At 42.8% G+C, this 17,641-nt stretch overlaps 1 protein-coding gene across 3 annotated transcripts in view; it reads left to right on the top strand.

Annotated features, from left to right (window-relative positions):
* ago3b (argonaute RISC catalytic component 3b) overlaps positions 1-17,213 on the top strand; it is a 26,419-nt gene extending 9,206 nt beyond the window's left edge. Inside the window, exons 2-20 of one of the 3 annotated variants that reach the window (XM_058404564.1) lie at positions 121-405; positions 1,086-1,257; positions 1,447-1,567; positions 2,368-2,576; positions 2,675-2,811; positions 3,488-3,622; positions 4,239-4,326; positions 4,502-4,649; positions 6,445-6,564; positions 6,740-6,883; positions 7,436-7,569; positions 7,691-7,875; positions 8,762-8,921; positions 9,009-9,099; positions 9,557-9,751; positions 9,870-10,004; positions 10,127-10,228; positions 11,093-11,292; positions 11,967-17,213. In XM_058404564.1, coding sequence (XP_058260547.1) covers positions 1,142-1,257; positions 1,447-1,567; positions 2,368-2,576; positions 2,675-2,811; positions 3,488-3,622; positions 4,239-4,326; positions 4,502-4,649; positions 6,445-6,564; positions 6,740-6,883; positions 7,436-7,569; positions 7,691-7,875; positions 8,762-8,921; positions 9,009-9,099; positions 9,557-9,751; positions 9,870-10,004; positions 10,127-10,228; positions 11,093-11,292; positions 11,967-12,075 — 2,529 coding nt within the window. In that variant the 5' untranslated portion in view covers positions 121-405; positions 1,086-1,141 and the 3' untranslated portion in view covers positions 12,076-17,213. The remainder of the gene's footprint in view (positions 1-120; positions 406-1,085; positions 1,258-1,446; positions 1,568-2,367; positions 2,577-2,674; positions 2,812-3,487; positions 3,623-4,238; positions 4,327-4,501; positions 4,650-6,444; positions 6,565-6,739; positions 6,884-7,435; positions 7,570-7,690; positions 7,876-8,761; positions 8,922-9,008; positions 9,100-9,556; positions 9,752-9,869; positions 10,005-10,126; positions 10,229-11,092; positions 11,293-11,966) is intronic. The other 2 variants (XM_058404563.1, XM_058404562.1) reach the window with 2 other exon arrangements.
* Positions 17,214-17,641: the final 428 nt, after the last annotated feature.

Raw genomic sequence — 17,641 nt, 5'->3', positions numbered from 1 at the left:
CTAACATGCACTTCCCGACACAGCTCATTAGCATTCAGCCCCGCCCACAAAACTCCATAAAACTCGAACAAGATTTGATGGAGGATAATAATCCTAAACGTCTTTGTTTTCTCACCTCAGGCTGGATTTAGAGGAATGGGATGTACCTCAGGTTAGAAGAAGTCTGTTGGCAAGGGAAGTAAAACAGCAGAAGAGCAGAGTGATGAACACAATGAGTCTGTTCTGCTGGGTGTGAATACACAAAGCTGAAGGAGAATTCAGACACACACACACACACACACACACACACTGCTGACCTCGCTGCTCGAAAAGCGTGCACTGGATCTGACCAAGGTTCATTTTATACCCCAGCGTAACAGACAGCAGACACAACGTACACAACCCACACTTTCTAATCACCATGAAGTAAGTGTGTGTGTGAGATAGTGTGATTGGAAAATGTAGGCTTTGTATGGTGTGTGTGTGTGTGTGTGTGTGTGTGTGTGTGTGTTTCTCTCGCTGCTGAATTGCAGATATCACACTGAAACAAAACATTAAAAACTCTAAATCTGTAACCGATATTGGATTAATGTTGGAAATATTTTAATGGAAAATGAAGCACTATAATAACGTGCTTGTATAAATAATTAAACCCCACATGATAATGGACGTGGTGGAGAGTGTTGGGCCCCTGAGTAAGGCCCTTAAACCCTCTCTGATCCAGAGGAGCTGCACCACATAGCTGAGTCTCTGTTCTTATGATAGGAAACATCTCCACAGTATGATGCTTCCACCACCGTGCTTCACTGTTTGATTAGCTGCTGAAACAATCTTTGGAAAAACTCCTACCAAGGACATGATACTTTTTTAATGAAGCTTTAAAGAGATTTTGGGTATAACAGAATACCAAAGGATAGAAAAGGTGGGAGTGTGTAGCTAACAGAAAACTGAAAGAAAGCAATCAACACAGTGACACTGTGTAAGGGCTTCCAGAAACAAGCACTTTTGGATCGATTAGATCTACTATCATTTTATATATAAAATATTTAGGTTTCATAAATGCCAACATTTTGTGTGTGTGTACATGCGCGTGTGTGTGTGTGCAGAAGCCGTTGGGGCTACGCCCCTGTTCTCCGTGCCACGCAGGCCTGGCTATGGCACCATGGGCAAACCCATCAAGCTGCTGGCCAACTGCTTTCAGGTGGACATCCCAAAAATGGACGTCTACCTGTACGAGGTGGGCATCAAGCCAGAGAGATGTCCACGCCGTGTCAACAGGTGCGTACAAATCGTTCATCAGTATAAGACGTATCTGTATTTCTGACTCTTTGCCAAAGAAATGTGCCAAACGGGTTCCAGCACAAAGCGCTTGGGTATTTCTAGCTCTGATGCCTAAAGTGATGATGATGATGATGATGATGATGATGATGATGATGAACATGTTCATTTTGTCTCTCGATAATCTAGGGAGGTGGTGGACTCCATGGTGCAGCATTTTAAAGTGACCATCTTTGGAGACAGAAGGCCGGTGTATGATGGCAAGAAGAGCTTGTACACAGCACACCCACTACCAGTTGCTGCAGGAGGAGTAAGACACACACACACACACACACACACAGACACACACTACAATGGGTTCCAAAAGTCTGAGCCCCAGTTTTATGTAGTAATCCTGAAATTTAAGATGCATAAACTTCATAAATATCATCATTTGATCATATTCATCCGCATAAAAGGCTAAATCCACCCGAGACACATTTGCAACCGATTTAAATCTGATCACTAGTTGTAAATGCATAAAAATAAAAAATAAAAGACTCACATGCTCAGTGAATGCTAATGCATTTATAAAATGACATGAGAACAAAAGCAATTTTTTAATGTTAATTATACAAGCTAAAAACGAGGAGCAGTATCCGAGGTCGGGGTTTGAGTGTAATGTTGTGTGTTGATTTGCATATTAACACACGTTACAGCTGTCCAATCTCAGCCTGACCAACCGGAGGTACGTTTGACTACCGTGGAAATTTATGCGGTTAAAATCTTATCAAGATTTTATAACCCAGATACAAAAAAAATGTCAGGATTGTGTCTGTGGGGATTAGTGATCATTCAGCTATAAGAGCATTAGTGAGATCAGACACTGATGATGTGAGAGTGAGGAGGTCTGGGGATCAGTCGGTGTTCCAGTTCATCCCAGAGGTGTTCAGTGGGGTTGAATGTTCTTTATGCAGGACACTCCAGTTTTTCCGCTCCATCCTTAACACACCATGTGTTCATGGAGCTCTTTGCTTTGTGTACAGGGGCAGCGTCATGCTGGAACAGGGTTTGAGTTTAATCTAACCTAATCTAACCTAATCAGTGCTTTCATTTTTCTGCTTTGTGCAGGTGGACCTAGATGTGACCTTGCCTGGAGAAGGAGGCAAGGACCGACCCTTTAAAGTCTCAATGAAGTTCGTGTCGCTGGTTAGTTGGCACATGCTGCACGAGGTCCTGACTGGACGGAGTACGGCTGAGCCTCTGGAGCTGGACAAGCCAATCAGCACCAACCCTGTGCACGCCGTAGACGTGGTGCTGCGCCACCTGCCCTCCATGAGGTCAACCACATGTCAGGCTTCTCAAGCTATGAAAGATTAAAACCAAATGTTCAGCAAGTCTAAAAGTGTGTGTGTGTGTGACTTTATTTTTGTTTTAGGTACACACCAGTAGGCCGGTCCTTCTTCTCCTCTCCTGAAGGCTATGATCACCCGCTGGGTGGAGGCAGGGAGGTGTGGTTTGGGTTCCACCAATCAGTGAGGCCAGCTATGTGGAAGATGATGCTGAACATAGACGGTTGGTGCAGCATTCCTAGGGAATTAGGATTCATGTATAGGCAATGCAGAATCCAGTCGAAATACACTGATCAGGTATAACATTGTGAGCAGTGACCGGTGAAGTGAATAAGACTGAGTATCTCCTCATCATGGCCCCTGTTAGTGGGTGGGATATATTAGGCAGCAAGTGAACATTTTGTCCTCAAAATTGATGTTAGAAGCAGGAAAAATGGACAAGTGTAAGGATTTGAGCGAGTTTGATGAAGGTCCAAATTGTGATGGCTAGACCACTGGATCAGAGCATCTCCAAAACTGCAGCTCTTGTGGGATGTTCCCGGTCTGCAGTGGTCAGTATCTATCAAAAGTGGTCCAAGGAAGGAAGAGTGGTGAACCGGAGACAGGGTCATGGGCGGTCAAGGCTCATTGATGTACGTGGGGAGTGAAGGCTGGCCCGTGTGATCCGATCCAACAGACGAGCTACTGTTGATCAAACTGCTGAAGAAGTTAATGCTGGTTCTGATAGAAGGGGGTCAGAATACACAGTGCAGGACGGGTCAGGGCTGTTTTGGCAGCAAAAGGTGGACCAACATGATATTAGGCAGGTGGTCATAATGTTATGCCTGATCGGTGTATACTCCATAAGCATGCGGTGTGGTGTGAAGTGGAACTTATTTATTTGTTTTTCCTGGCTGTAGTGTCTGCTACTGCGTTCTACAAAGCCCAGCCGGTCATCCAATTCATGTGCGAGGTTCTGGACATCCACAACATCGACGAGCAGCCACGCCCTCTGACCGACTCTCACAGAGTCAAATTCACCAAAGAAATCAAAGGTACAGTCTCCAGTTGACCCCCATGTTCAGACAGTTCAGATTTCACACACACAGGTTTCAAATATGAAAATTTGAATACTAGAAATAAAGAGAAGACCGTGAGATCAGCTACACTGGTCAGATACCTCTTTCCATACGAAGTCCTTCCCGTTCATCATCCGGCTTGTTTTTCCGAGCGTCCTCCTTACATTCCTTACTTCTGCATCCGTCTCCGAGTGATGTGTAGAAGAACCTGTAGTGAAGTATGCAGCTTTATCTTCTACATCTGTTTCTGTGAAGCAGCTCTTTTGAGAAATCTTATTTTCCTTCCATGTTGTAAACTCTCAGTTGATTAATTGCTTAGTCAGATTCTAGGCTATTGTTTGTTTTATTATTACAGATTTATATAAATCATTCCGAACTCGCCACACCGTGTAGACTCTATAATAAAGATATGATAGAATATCATGTAGATATAGATATAATAAAGCTAACCTTAAGAAAGTTAACTCACCAACTACTTTATTTTTCAGTTCCTGCTTCTGTGTGTAAAAAAAGGATCTCCAATAAATAAAAATGTATTCAATCTGAAGCAAGATGATAAATCTTATTTTGAATCTCTGGTCTTGTTGCTCAGGTCTGAAGGTGGAGGTAACTCACTGCGGCACCATGAGGAGGAAGTACAGGGTGTGTAACGTCACCCGCCGGCCTGCGACCCACCAAACGTGAGTAAATGGAGCCCTGAGCAGTGGCAGCTTTAAGACTCTAGACTTTTTACAGCTTTCTTTGTTTATTTTCAACTTTATTTAGCATATTGAAAATCCAAAATATCTTAGAAGATGCTAATTATCTTTCGTGAAGGTTCCTTACTAGCTTCTAACGTCTAAAGTTCTCTCTCAGGTTTCCACTGCAACTGGAGAATGGACAGACTGTGGAGAGAACAGTGGCGCAGTACTTCCGCGAGAAATACAACCTGCAGCTCAAATATCCCCACTTGCCCTGCCTGCAGGTGGGCCAGGAGCAGAAACACACATATCTGCCCCTGGAGGTGAGCACCACTCTCCTTTCCCCTGATTAATAGTTTAATTGATCAGGTGGATCTCTCTGCACTGTAGTACTGTAGGAGCTCTTCATGAGATGGATGTGAATGTTTCTTCTTCTTGAGCCTTGAAGGAAGCAGTGGGAGAAATCAGCCCTGCACTCTTTATAGACCCCAGCATTAAAACCCTAAAAATTTAAAAAAGAAAAAGAACAAACAAAGCTTCCTTCTGTTTCAGAGTCCTCCTGAACAGACATGGAGAAATAAACCAGTCTGTTATTGCACCAGCTTGACAGAGCCAACATCATATTCTTCATCATTTTCTTCTGATTATAGTTAAAAATGAGTTTCTGATTTAGAAACACAAAATTCATCAGAGTTATAGATCCTGTAAGAGAACGAGGTGCTTTTGATAATAAAGGAATGCTCTGAAATAATTGTTATTCTATAAGGAAGACTTTGGGGTGTTTTTATTTTAAGTCAGAACTCAGGCCCCAAACCCGAGGAGCTGTACACACGAAACATGATGATTATAAAGGATGTCAGGAGTCAGGAGTCAGGCAACACCCAGGAAAATACTAAATACTGGAATATCCTAACAACACTTTTAGTAACCACTTGAAATGTTACTGTAGCAACACCCTAGCAACCAAATAGGATAGCATAGCAACACCTTAGCAACCAACTAGGATAGCATAGCAACACCCTAGCAACCAACTAGGATAGCTAGCAACAGCCTAGCAACCAAATAGGATAGCATAGCAACACCTTAGCAACCAACTAGGATAGCTAGCAACAGCCTAGCAACCAAATAGGATAGCATAGCAACACCCTAGCAACCAACTAGGATAGTTAGCAACACCCTAACAACCAAAAAGGATAGCATAGCAACACCCTAGCAACCAACTAGGATAGTTAGCAACACCCTAGCAACCAAAAAGGATAGCATAGCAACACCCTAGCAACCATCTAGGATAGCTAGCAACACCCTAGCAACCATCTAGGATAGCTAGCAACACCCTAGCAACCAACTAGGATAGCATAGTAACACCCTAGCAACCAAACAGGATAACTAGCAAGACCTTAGCAACCAACTAGGATAGCATAGCAACACCCTAGCAACCAACTAGGATAGCATAACACCGACCTAACAGTCATAGCAACCAACTTGGTTAGCATGGTAACAACCTAGCAACCAATTAGGACAGCATAGCAACTACCCTTATCCAGAGCAACTTACATTTTTATTTTGTTTTATGCAGCTGTGTAACTGAGGATTAAGGTCCTCAGGGGCCCAGCAATGGCCACTTGATAGACCTGAGAACTCACAACCTTATGATTAGCAGTCCAACACCTTGACCACTAAACTACCACATCCCCACAATATCATATCAATATCAATATTTTAGCATCATGTACAAGCTCTGTGATATTTAAGTGTTTAGCAGGATCTGTCAAGATATCATCGTTCATCCATCTAGTTATTATAAATATGTTTATATTATTACACGATTAACACACTGTAACCCCTGCTCTGTAGTGCTGTAACACAATTACTGCTCAGAATTCTCAATTATTTTACTTTGGTAATGTGTAAATAAGTGTAACATGGTATTAGATATGGATGTATTAGTTTATTAGGAGACGATTTTAGGTAGTATTCTATAAAGTATTCTATAATCTTCTGTCCCTAATCTTCTGCTCATTAGATGCCATTCATCCTGCATATGTTTACCATCCCAGTGCTTCTTTTATGTTTCTCCTCGTATCAGAGTGACCATAAATATTAATTTTTTTTCTTCAGGTGTGTAATATCGTAGCTGGGCAGCGCTGCATTAAGAAACTGACCGATAACCAAACGTCCACCATGATTAAAGCCACGGCTCGATCAGCGCCGGACAGGCAGGAGGAGATCAGCCGACTGGTGAGTGTCACATCACACTCTGGTCATCCAGCACTCTGAGAAAAGGAGAGCATTTGCTCGGTCTTTTTTCTCCTTCTTTTAAATACACACATGAAAAAAACATTAGCTTGAAACTGAACTCTAGAATACAAAGACTTGTTGCTTATCTTTCTCGCTCTGTCTCTCCCTGCCGCAGGTGCGCAGTGCGAACTATGAGGCTGACCCCTTTGTGCAGGAGTTTCAGTTCCGCGTGAGGGACGAGATGGCTGAGGTGACCGGCCGCGTATTGCCTGCCCCCATGCTGCAGTACGGCGGCAGGGTGAGCTCTGAACACTTCCTGGTATCTTCTCTCCTTTCAATCATGTAGCTTGTGTGTGTGTGTGTGTGTGTGTGTGTGTGTGTGTGTGTTTTTGAGTGGGTTGCTTGTTTTGATTTTGCCGGATTTAGTCACAGTTTGTCCGGCTTTGTGTAGGATATATGCAGTGTGATAAAATGAACTTGTGTCTACTTTATCTCTGTATTAATTGCTGTTTGGATCTGCTGGCAGTGCATCGTTTTTCTCTGCATGATTTTGGTTTGAGGTTTGTTCACTGCTGAAAACACAAACAATGAACCATTTTCCCCAGATCGTGCAATAATCCCTGCATAAAACTTAAATTTAATTAGATATTATGTTCTGAATATATGAATATTTCTATTTTCGGTGTTATTCCTCCTCATTATGTGTCTGTCACTATGGAGCTTTACAGTAAATAGTAATACCAGTATATTATGAGATTGTGTGCAGTTAATCTATGAACTCTAGAGCATCTGTTCTGATAGTGAATGTTTGCTCAGGACCCGTGTGTTAACCCGTGTGTTTGTGTGTCTTTGTGTGTGTGTGTGTGTTTAGAATCGCACAGTGGCCACTCCAAGCCACGGTGTATGGGACATGAGAGGGAAGCAGTTCCACACTGGGGTAGAAATCAAAATCTGGGCCATCGCTTGCTTCGCCACTCAGAGACAGTGCCGAGAGGAGATCCTCAAGTACGGTTTCTCTCCTCCGTCTCTTCTTCTCTCTTTGCGCTTCCTTCCCTTTCTCTGAAATTCAATTTCTGAGCCACTGTGTCACATTAAGTTTTTTCTTTTCTCCCTGTTTCTGGTGCAGAAGCTTTACCGATCAGCTGCGTAAGATTTCAAAAGACGCTGGGATGCCTATCCAGGGCCAGCCTTGCTTCTGCAAGTACGCTCAGGGAGCAGACAGTGTAGAGCCCATGTTCAGACACCTGAAGAACACCTATGCTGGCCTGCAGCTCATCATCGTCATCCTGCCCGGGAAAACGCCCGTCTATGGTAAAGACCTCCAATAAACACATGACCGTCTTTGACCACCAAGCTGCCCCTGCTTGGGCTCCTGAGCAAAACCCATAACTGCTCAAGTGTGTCAATGAGATAAATGTAAGCTCTGGATAAGAGTGTCAAGATAATGGTGTAAAGGAAAATTAACCTGCACAAGAAATTGAGGTCTCTTGACCGATTGCATATAGAACAATAATTATACTGTATATCTATATGCAATTTATTTGTAATGTAATAAACTAAATCCTAGTCACAACTACTGTTTAAAATAAACACTCTAATCATATGAAGTGCCAAGAATGAACTACATTAACAGCTGTTTGGCAAAAAACATTGCCACGTATAATTATTTAAAAACGTTCCATGCGTATGTGTCACTGACCAGTTCTGAGTAAAACAGAATGTTTCACTCACTCCGGTCACTGACTTCATACATTTACTCACCGTTAGTTTAGGAATTTAACATTCACTGCTTGCTACTATTCAGTCTAAATATACACCGACCAGGCATAACATTATGACCACCTGCCTGATATTGTGTTGGTCCCCTTTTTGCTGCCAAAACACAACAAACTGTCCTGCACTGTGTATTCTGACCCCTTTCTATCAGAACCAGCATTAACTTCTTCAGACATTTGAGTAACAGTAGCTCGTCTGTTGGATCGGATACATTCCTTTTTTTTCTGGGTAGCCTTTTAAATCAGTTTTCTTACATAACAGTATGGCTAGTTACTCAGACAAACTTTTTAGCACCCAGTTGTTCACTGTATGAAGTGAAGTTCATTTTTAGTTACAGTTTTCTGCTTGGACAGGTGAGGCGTGCTCTGAAAAGCACCACATGAATGCCAGCATGTTTATATGGGTGTGTGTTTTTGTGCAGCGGAGGTGAAGCGTGTTGGAGACACTCTGCTGGGAATGGCCACTCAGTGCGTGCAGGTGAAGAACGTGGTGAAGACATCACCACAGACTCTCTCCAACCTCTGCCTTAAGATCAACGTCAAGCTCGGTGGCATCAACAACATCCTGGTTCCTCATCAACGGTCTGGAACACGGTTTATTCTGTAACATGAGCTGGAGTGTACATTCAGCACACATCAATTCATTCCTCTTCATTTCTTCTCTTTCAGTCCGTCCGTCTTCCAGCAGCCGGTCATCTTCCTAGGAGCTGATGTCACTCATCCACCTGCAGGAGACGGCAAGAAGCCCTCCATCGCTGCAGTGAGAAAACCTTCCAGTTCCCCTCTCTCTTACACTCTCTCTCTCTCTCTCTCTCTCTCTCTCTCACACTCACTCACTCATTCTCACACACACACACACACACACTCTTTTACTCTCTGTCTCTCTCTCTCTCTCTCTCTCTCTCTCTCACACTCACTCACTCATTCTCTCACACACACACACACACTCTTTTACTCTCTGTCTCTGTCTCTCTCTCTCTCTCTCTCTCTCTCACACACACACGCTTATAGGCACGTGATTTATAGTATGCAACTATATGGATGTAGCCATGGAAACAGTGGATCATATACCGGTCTCATCATTATTTCAAAGCATTCTGTTTTAATTAGACAATTTATTTCCTTTATCTGCTTCCTATTCCTGCTTCACATATAGACATTTCAAGTTAAAAAAACATAGAAGATGCAAACCTAAATAACCGTGTGTGTGTGTGTAGGTGGTAGGCAGCATGGACGCCCACCCGAGCCGCTACTGTGCCACAGTGCGTGTGCAGAGACCCAGGCAGGAGGTCATCCAGGACCTGGCCTCCATGGTCCGAGAGCTACTCATCCAGTTCTACAAGTCCACACGTTACAAACCCACGCGCCTCATCTTTTACAGAGACGGAGTGTCCGAGGGGCAATTCCGACAGGTCAGGATTCCGATTTTCTGCCCATTTTTCAGACAGGAACGTAAAATGATTAAGCAGTATAGCAGAGCGCAATGCAAACGTAGCTCCCAGTGCTAATAACACATGGTCTGTTATTCAGGTGCTGTATTACGAGCTGCTGGCCATTCGGGAAGCCTGTATAAGTCTGGAGAGAGAATATCAACCAGGCATCACTTACATTGTCGTGCAAAAACGCCACCACACACGCCTTTTCTGCGCTGACCGTAACGAGAGGGTGAGAACAAGCTTGCTTCTTTCTAAAAAACATGGTTGGGCTTTTCTCATTTTCATACTGATCATTTTGTCATTCCTTCTTCTCTTCTTTCATTCTGCTCATCCTGCACTCTGCTCTCTCAGGTTGGACGGAGTGGAAACATTCCTGCCGGCACTACAGTTGACACGGACATCACCCATCCCTATGAGTTTGACTTTTACCTCTGCAGTCATGCTGGAATTCAGGTAAACTCACAAAGTGTTGAGATCATCAGTCAGCTTTAATGAAACTCTGATCAGGTTCTAGAATGGAGGAAAGTGTAATGGACAGACTATATGCCATACTTTCAAAAGATATTTGCTCATTTGGTGTTATGATGATGAATACGGTGGTGGTGAAGGTGATTATAGTGATGGTGTGATGATGATGATGGTTGGTGGTGGTGAAGGTGATCATAGTGATGGTGTAGTGATGGTGTGATTGTGATGATGGTGATGATGATAGTGAAGGTGGTGATGGTGTAATGATGGTGTGATGGTGATAGTTAAGGTGTTGATGGTTGGTGATTATGGTGTGATGTGGTGGTGATTATGGTAATGATAGTGATGGTGTGATGATATTGGTGATGATGGTGTGATGATGATATTGGTGCCACTGATGATGGTGATGATAGTGATGGTGTGATGATATTGGTGCCACTGATGATGGTGATGATAGTGATGGTGTGATGATATTGGTGCCACTGATGATGGTGATGATAGTGATGGTGTGATGATATTGGTGCCACTGATGATGGTGATGATAGTGATGGTGTGATGATGATATTGGTGCCACTGATGATGGTGATGATGATGAGCAGAATCAGCAAGCATGGACATTCAAATAAACACAAGGCGCCCCCAAGTGGTACAACAAAAAAGTGTTCACCAGAGATCCAGATAATGCCAAAGCCATCTGTGTCCAAAAGCTCAGCTTGACCATGAACACACACACACAGATGTCTCAACACTTGTACATGAAACATATTATATTTGTGGTGATTAGCAGCACACAGTCTTTCGGATCACCTCCTTAACTCCAAGCTGCTGTTTTGTTCTGGGTGTCTCCAGGGCACGAGCCGGCCCTCACACTACCACGTGCTGTGGGACGACAACTGTTTCACAGCCGACGAGTTCCAGCTGCTCACCTACCAGCTGTGCCACACCTACGTACGCTGCACCCGCTCCGTCTCCATCCCAGCGCCTGCCTATTATGCCCACCTAGTGGCCTTCCGTGCTCGCTACCACCTGGTCGACAAGGAGCATGACAGGTAAGTGGCGTTTATCACATAGGATGGAAACTCTTATGCAGGAAGCACTGAATGTAAGACTGCAGTGAAGGAGTCACTTAGTTCCTAATTAAGTGGTTAGTGAGTGTATATTGGTAGGAGAATGTTGGACATGGAGCTGCCAGGCAGGAGGCAAAGAGGAAGGCCAAAGAGGAGGTACTGTATATGGATGTAATAAATGAGGATATGAAGCTTGTGGGTGCGAGTGTTGAGGATGCAGAACATAGGGATAGGTGGAGAGAGGAAGGGAAAAGCCGAAAGAAGAAGAGTAGAATACAGAAGCCAGTGTTCCTACTAAAAAACAAACAAACTAGGGATTTGTCTGATAATTTAACTGCTGTAATATAAATCAGATATGCAGCAGAAATAAAGTCGTCTATTTCTAGGAACAACAAAAATATTCAGATATAATCTATTCTCTGGCATGATGAATGAAGCTCCTGTATAAAAGTTGCTCCGCTCCGATTCCACTCGTGTTGACATGAGCATGTGGGAGTCCAGCTTCTGTACCCAGAATTTATTCATTTCTTTATCTTCACTAGCCCCAGAAATCTATTCTCACTGAAACTCCTGGCTATGCGATGTGCACTATACTCACTGTCAAGCCACTGATTGATTGATTTGATTATTTCTCTGTCTCTCTCTCTCTCTCTCAGTGCGGAGGGCAGTCATGTGTCAGGACAGAGTAATGGTCGTGATCCCCAAGCCCTGGCCAAAGCTGTGCAGATTCACCATGACACTCTGAGGACCATGTACTTTGCCTAGCCCTTCATCCTCCTCCTTCTCCTCCTCACCTGTCACTCACATGACACCATGCACTGAAGCCTACTCCCGCCAAGTCCCGGGTCGCTCTGCTGCTAAACCGAACCAAACACAACTACAGCAAAGGGGAGGGGTGGGAATTAACTCTGTTATGCAATAGAATAGTTCAAAAAAACAAGAGAGAAAATCAGCCAGGCTTTTCTACTAGCCGACTTCTTTCCTTTTCTTGTGTAGATCTATGAGCCCTGAGTAAGGTATGGCATTTGTACACTTATTTATTAGCATCGAGTTTTATCTGTCTGTCTGTCTGTCTCTCTCACTCTTTTTAACCACGTGCAGATCTTTTAACCTTTAATTACACGTCAGATTAGCTTTCTGCGAATTGATATCAGATATAAAGATCAAATTATTTCACTCTCATGAAACGGATGAGAGGAAGACTACAAAAGGGCGGTGTGGTGTTAAAGAACTGAATAATCCCAGCAGTTTGATACAACAGACACATTTATTATCCAGTAACGGACATGCAGTACGATTCTAGCCAAATATTTTAGGGTTCTGTTTTTTTGTAGTTGTTGTTGTTGTTGTTGTTGTTGTTGTTTAGAAAATGTAAAGAAAGTTCCCAACAAATCCAGGATAGACGACAGTAAAATATCCCACTGCTGCTGTTTTATCGGACATCAGCACTGTTGACCGCTGCCTGTCCAGTCAGATTAGTGGACTGGAACTGAGAGGGAAAGTGATGCTAGGTCATTGCCAAAGGACGCTGTGTTCTATTCTAACCAATGAAACCAGTAGGAATATTTTGGCTTGATCCATATCCATGTGGTAGAGTTTTAATAATGATGAATAACGGCTTAATGATACTCGTATTTTGAAATAATTATCAACAGGGGACGTTTTTTCGTCTCGGTTTCCATTTCTGCTCTTTATGTGTCTTAAACAAGGTTCAGAAGTAACTTTAGGTAAGACTCGGACACGTGCGGGGGAAAAAACACTTCCTGTTCTGTGTGGAGTGATATATTAGATCAGAACTGCATTATAGCCTAAAGTGCAACCGCCGGACGTCCGTTTAAAACCTGACCCTTGGTCGATGGAAGGTTTCCCCTTCGAGTGTTGCGTGTGTTTGTTGTTGTCATTGTTGCTGCCTTTACCAGGTACTGAATAAGTATAACACACTTTTGCTAAAACAGCGTTTTCTCAACGAAGTGCTGGTTTTATTCACATGGTTGCGAATATCTATATCGCTTCTAGTGTTGTTCCTTTCTACACATTACGGAGGGGTCAAACGTATCGGGTGTAGTGGGTGAAGAGTCACTCGTGTATTCACAGGGATTCGAGACAAAGTGCCTGGAAACGCCTTCCTACCCGACATCGTCCCAGCCGAAGGTTTTCACGCTGTTCCACCTCACTGCGCTCCTTAAAGCAGTGTTTTAGAAGTGACTTTATTTTTTAAAACATATGAGCAAAAAGAACTTAGGTAGTGATGAGTACGCTGCACTTAACATAGAGCATGTCTTTCTTGCTTTCTCACTTCCTCCCCAGCAGACGAAAGCACATACTGCCACCATGATGAGTGCACAGCGATTCAGCTACAAACCCACCTCAGCTACTTTTTAGGAGTTTTTTTTAAATCGCTGGGCCAAAATTCTGACCGTGCAAATCAAACCTGTTGGGCACCAGATAGCACTGATTTATACTACACTATATGGCCAAAAGTATGTGCACCCCTGACCATCACAACCATATGAGCTTCTTCCACACAATTGTATGGAAACATCTCTGTAGCTTTACAAGAGACTGGAACCCTGTTCCAGCATGACGATGCCCCTGTGCACAGAGCTCCATGAAGACATGGTGTAGAGGTTAAGGTTGTGGTGGAAGAACTCGTACAGAGCTCCTGACTCTTGACTCAACCCCACTGAAACACAGTCTGAACCCCAGACCTCCTCACTCTTACAATATCAGTGTCTGATCTCACTAGCAGAATGATCACTAATCCCCACAGACACAATCCAACACCTAGTGGAGAAAGAAGCCTGAAGAGAAGAGTGGAGAGGATTATAACAGGAAAGAGGGAATAAATCTATAATTGGATGTCCAGCCAGCTCATGTGGCTGTGATGGTCAGGTGTTGACGTACCGTGGACCTGGAGGCTGCTGAATGTCGGACAGTTTCCGTCACACATGCCTTGTGACTATAAGCATTTTGGTTCCACCAAAATATTGATCCTGGCCGTTTTTATTTATTTAATCGTATCTGCTAGCATCCGCCACTTTTCAACAAGAATCTGCAGTCCGAGCGACGGCGCCTCAGTAGACAGGATGGCATGATTTCTTTTCTTTTTTTTCTTTCCCTGGACCCATTAAGGGCTGTTTACTACTTGACCTCGTTTGTCCTTAAGCATCAGCTTTGTCCACTGCATCTTTATCCTCAAAGCCACATACAGATGCAAACCAGTGTAGCTGCTAATCTCCTGTCCAGATGTGTGTCGGTACAAAGAGTGCTTGAGGAACGATGACCATATTACTGCACTTAATCGTTCGATATGACTCTATATCCTCAGACGGACGGGGCTAATTTCGCCCGGGTGCTAAGAAGTGCGGTGCTTTCATTCGGGGAATCGGAGAGCCTCGTTCACTATTCTCTGATTTTGTTCGTTTTAAGCAGATATTTATATAGAGGGAGTGTTTCGCTCCGTCTCAGATGCGGGCGCCGAGCTAAAGAGCCGTGAGGAGGTTCGGGATACCGCACCTAGGACAGTCATAGCCAGTTAAACTGCTCAGATGTTTCACGATGATGTCCGTGAGCCAGATGTTCAAAACCTTTTCGAATGAGTCCACGATCAAAAGATCCCATTACATCACGGTGATCTTACCACGTACAGACAGGGTTACCTAAAGCAGTTTGATTTTCTGGTACACTTATTATTTATTACTGTTTATTGAGGATGTCATGAATAAACACGAAGCATTTTACTGTAAAATCATCTCAGCGTCTTCAGAGTAGAGAAAAGGAGTATTTTTTTGTGCTGGATAGTTTAACAGGATCTTCTGTTGTTTGTTATAGTTAAGGATAGAAAGCAGAAAGGATCGTATAGTTTTAATATTTAATCGTGTCAACAAAGCTGATGAGATGGCCTTTGAACAGCTGGCTCTTTAGACGCAGTTGAAAAGAAAGTCTCTGCGGTTAGGATCGCTTCTCGCACCACATCCTGCACTCTCTTCACCTCCGCATGCTCCATGAGGGAATCGTGACAAAACCGAGACACCATTAAGAGCTCATTCAGCCAGTCCTGCCTTAATGGGGAAGCACACGTTATTGGGCTGATTGTCTTTTGACCTGGGTGCGTGTGGCACTGTGAAACCTCCCGTCCGTTCGACCGTAACCCGGTACTTCTCTGGCACTACCAGCATTCGATTTTTACTTGAAAAAACAAGCTTGATGTAAAACGGCATGTGATTAGGGGGTACAGCGCTCTGTAGTACACACCTTTTACCTTCTCAAGTTGCCACGGATACACTTGCTAGGGCCCGCTAAATGAGGCATTTCACGTGAGGGTGGAGAGGTTGGGCACAAACTGTGATGTAATAAAACCCCACCCCTCCTCTCCGTGCTGGACTTTACGGATGCCTTGGCTCCAAAGCGTTTTTAAATTCAGAGCAGAGGTATATTTGTATATTTAAAGAATGGATCTGTGTAATGCACACCACTTATTTTTGCTAACAAGAGTCTATGAGAGATAACGAGAATATAAAATATCTAATATTATACGAGGAGTGTCTAAAAATAATCAGATCAAATGCAATAGACTGTTGTTGACCTCCAGGTTTATTTTCTCTTTTTAAAGGTTTTTTGTTTGTTTGTTTTTTCCTTTCCGAATCACGTTGTCGTGTCGTCTCATGGTATCGCTGTAGTTTTAATCTTCAACTCTCTTTTATACAACTATTTTTTTGTTTGTTTTTTTCTGATTTAATGTGAGCAGATTTTACAAACCTGCCCTTTAAAGGTCCAAACTAATACCAGGATTAAAGTGGCTTCGTGGAATTTGTGTAACTTTGATGATGAATGATTTGAACTAAAGCCTTTAACTCTGGACTCTAACATTATTATTATTATTATTATTATTATTATTATTATTATTGCTATTATTTACACGTAGAGGCGAATATTCACTATAAAAGGAGACTTGTCTGTGGAATGTGCCTTTCTCGATGGTGCTGATCTTAAACTAGTAAATAAAGGACAAAAAAAATAAGTACTCTTGAAACGTTCAAAGGGCACAAGCCTTCGTCGACGTTCGAAGCCGAGTATATACTGATACGTGATATACTGTATGATGTGTGTTTGTGTTTTAAAAAGTGTGAACCTGTCATTTTTGTTTGCCAAGAACACGTCCATATCCGAGACTCTCGCGAGTCACATGGTGTCAGGACCAAACTTTTACACAAGGGGGGTTTTGGTGGTGATTGGGGCGCATGGCATGGCATGGCATAACTAACCGCTTGCACTAGCCAGGCTGCGATGATCTAGAGAAATGTCATTTCTAGAAAGAGGTTTTTGGTAACATGTTTTTCGATTCAGGATTTCAGTGATGCAGGACGATATTGTTAAAGTTCTCGGAAGCATTAAAAGCATGTTTCTAGGAAAATAATAATCATGATAATAATTCCATTGGGAGAGTCGGTGTCGGTTTAATCAGCATTTCGGAAATTGACAAATCCGAAATCTCTTCTGCGGTCCTCATTTGGAGCAGCTGACAATTCCTGCATCAGCAATTTCTGTGTATAATTTTTTTTTTTCCAGCATCGATATTAAAGACCATGTTTAGAACATTAGAGTCGCTGAAGCGCTTCGGTCAGTGCTCGAGAGTGCTCTGCAGTGCCATGTCACTTCCTTCCTTTGTGCTGAAGGGATTCCATGGAGAGAAAAAAATCTAAAGAAAATCTGAAAAAGTCCTTGATTTTGTTACATAATGCATCATGATCACCTGCTAGATTCTGAAATACATTTTTTTGGAGGGTCTTCATATATCATCTCTGATTCCGGTCTTTCATTGAGCCGTTTTTTTTGTTTTCATTTATGTTTTATTGTCCTATTTAATTGTTAATATTTTAATTAAATATAAATATATATATGTACGTATGCAGAATCTGTCTCTTTTTTTTCCATCATTGAAATTTGTGTAAGAAAAAAAAAACACCAAGACTTCTGGGAAAAAATCACATTTTATTATTTTTCTGGAAAGCAACATTTTTCATCTAGAAATTCATAACAGGGTAGCATAGATAGAGTATTTTTTAGGTGATAAATAAATAACCATACAGTGTTTATTTTACACGGTTGCGAGGGTTAGATGCACTGAGCAAATAAATAAGGCCATCGACGCTCAGGAGCTGAATCGGCAGACGAGGAGAACGAGCTCAGAGAATTTCGGTAGGTACATTCAGAATAATAGGTGAAGGCAAGAAAGAACAAGTATTTCTTCATTTTATTCAAGTGCTTTTACACAGAATAAATCAGTCCCTCCAGGATTTCACGAGTTTTTTCAAAGCGAACGCAGATTTCC

This window comes from Hemibagrus wyckioides, linkage group LG12 (assembly GCF_019097595.1).
Source record: "Hemibagrus wyckioides isolate EC202008001 linkage group LG12, SWU_Hwy_1.0, whole genome shotgun sequence".
Taxonomy (NCBI): Eukaryota; Metazoa; Chordata; class Actinopteri; order Siluriformes; family Bagridae; genus Hemibagrus; species Hemibagrus wyckioides.
Note: the sequence above shows the minus strand (reverse complement) of the source record. Positions and strands in the feature narration are given on the sequence as shown.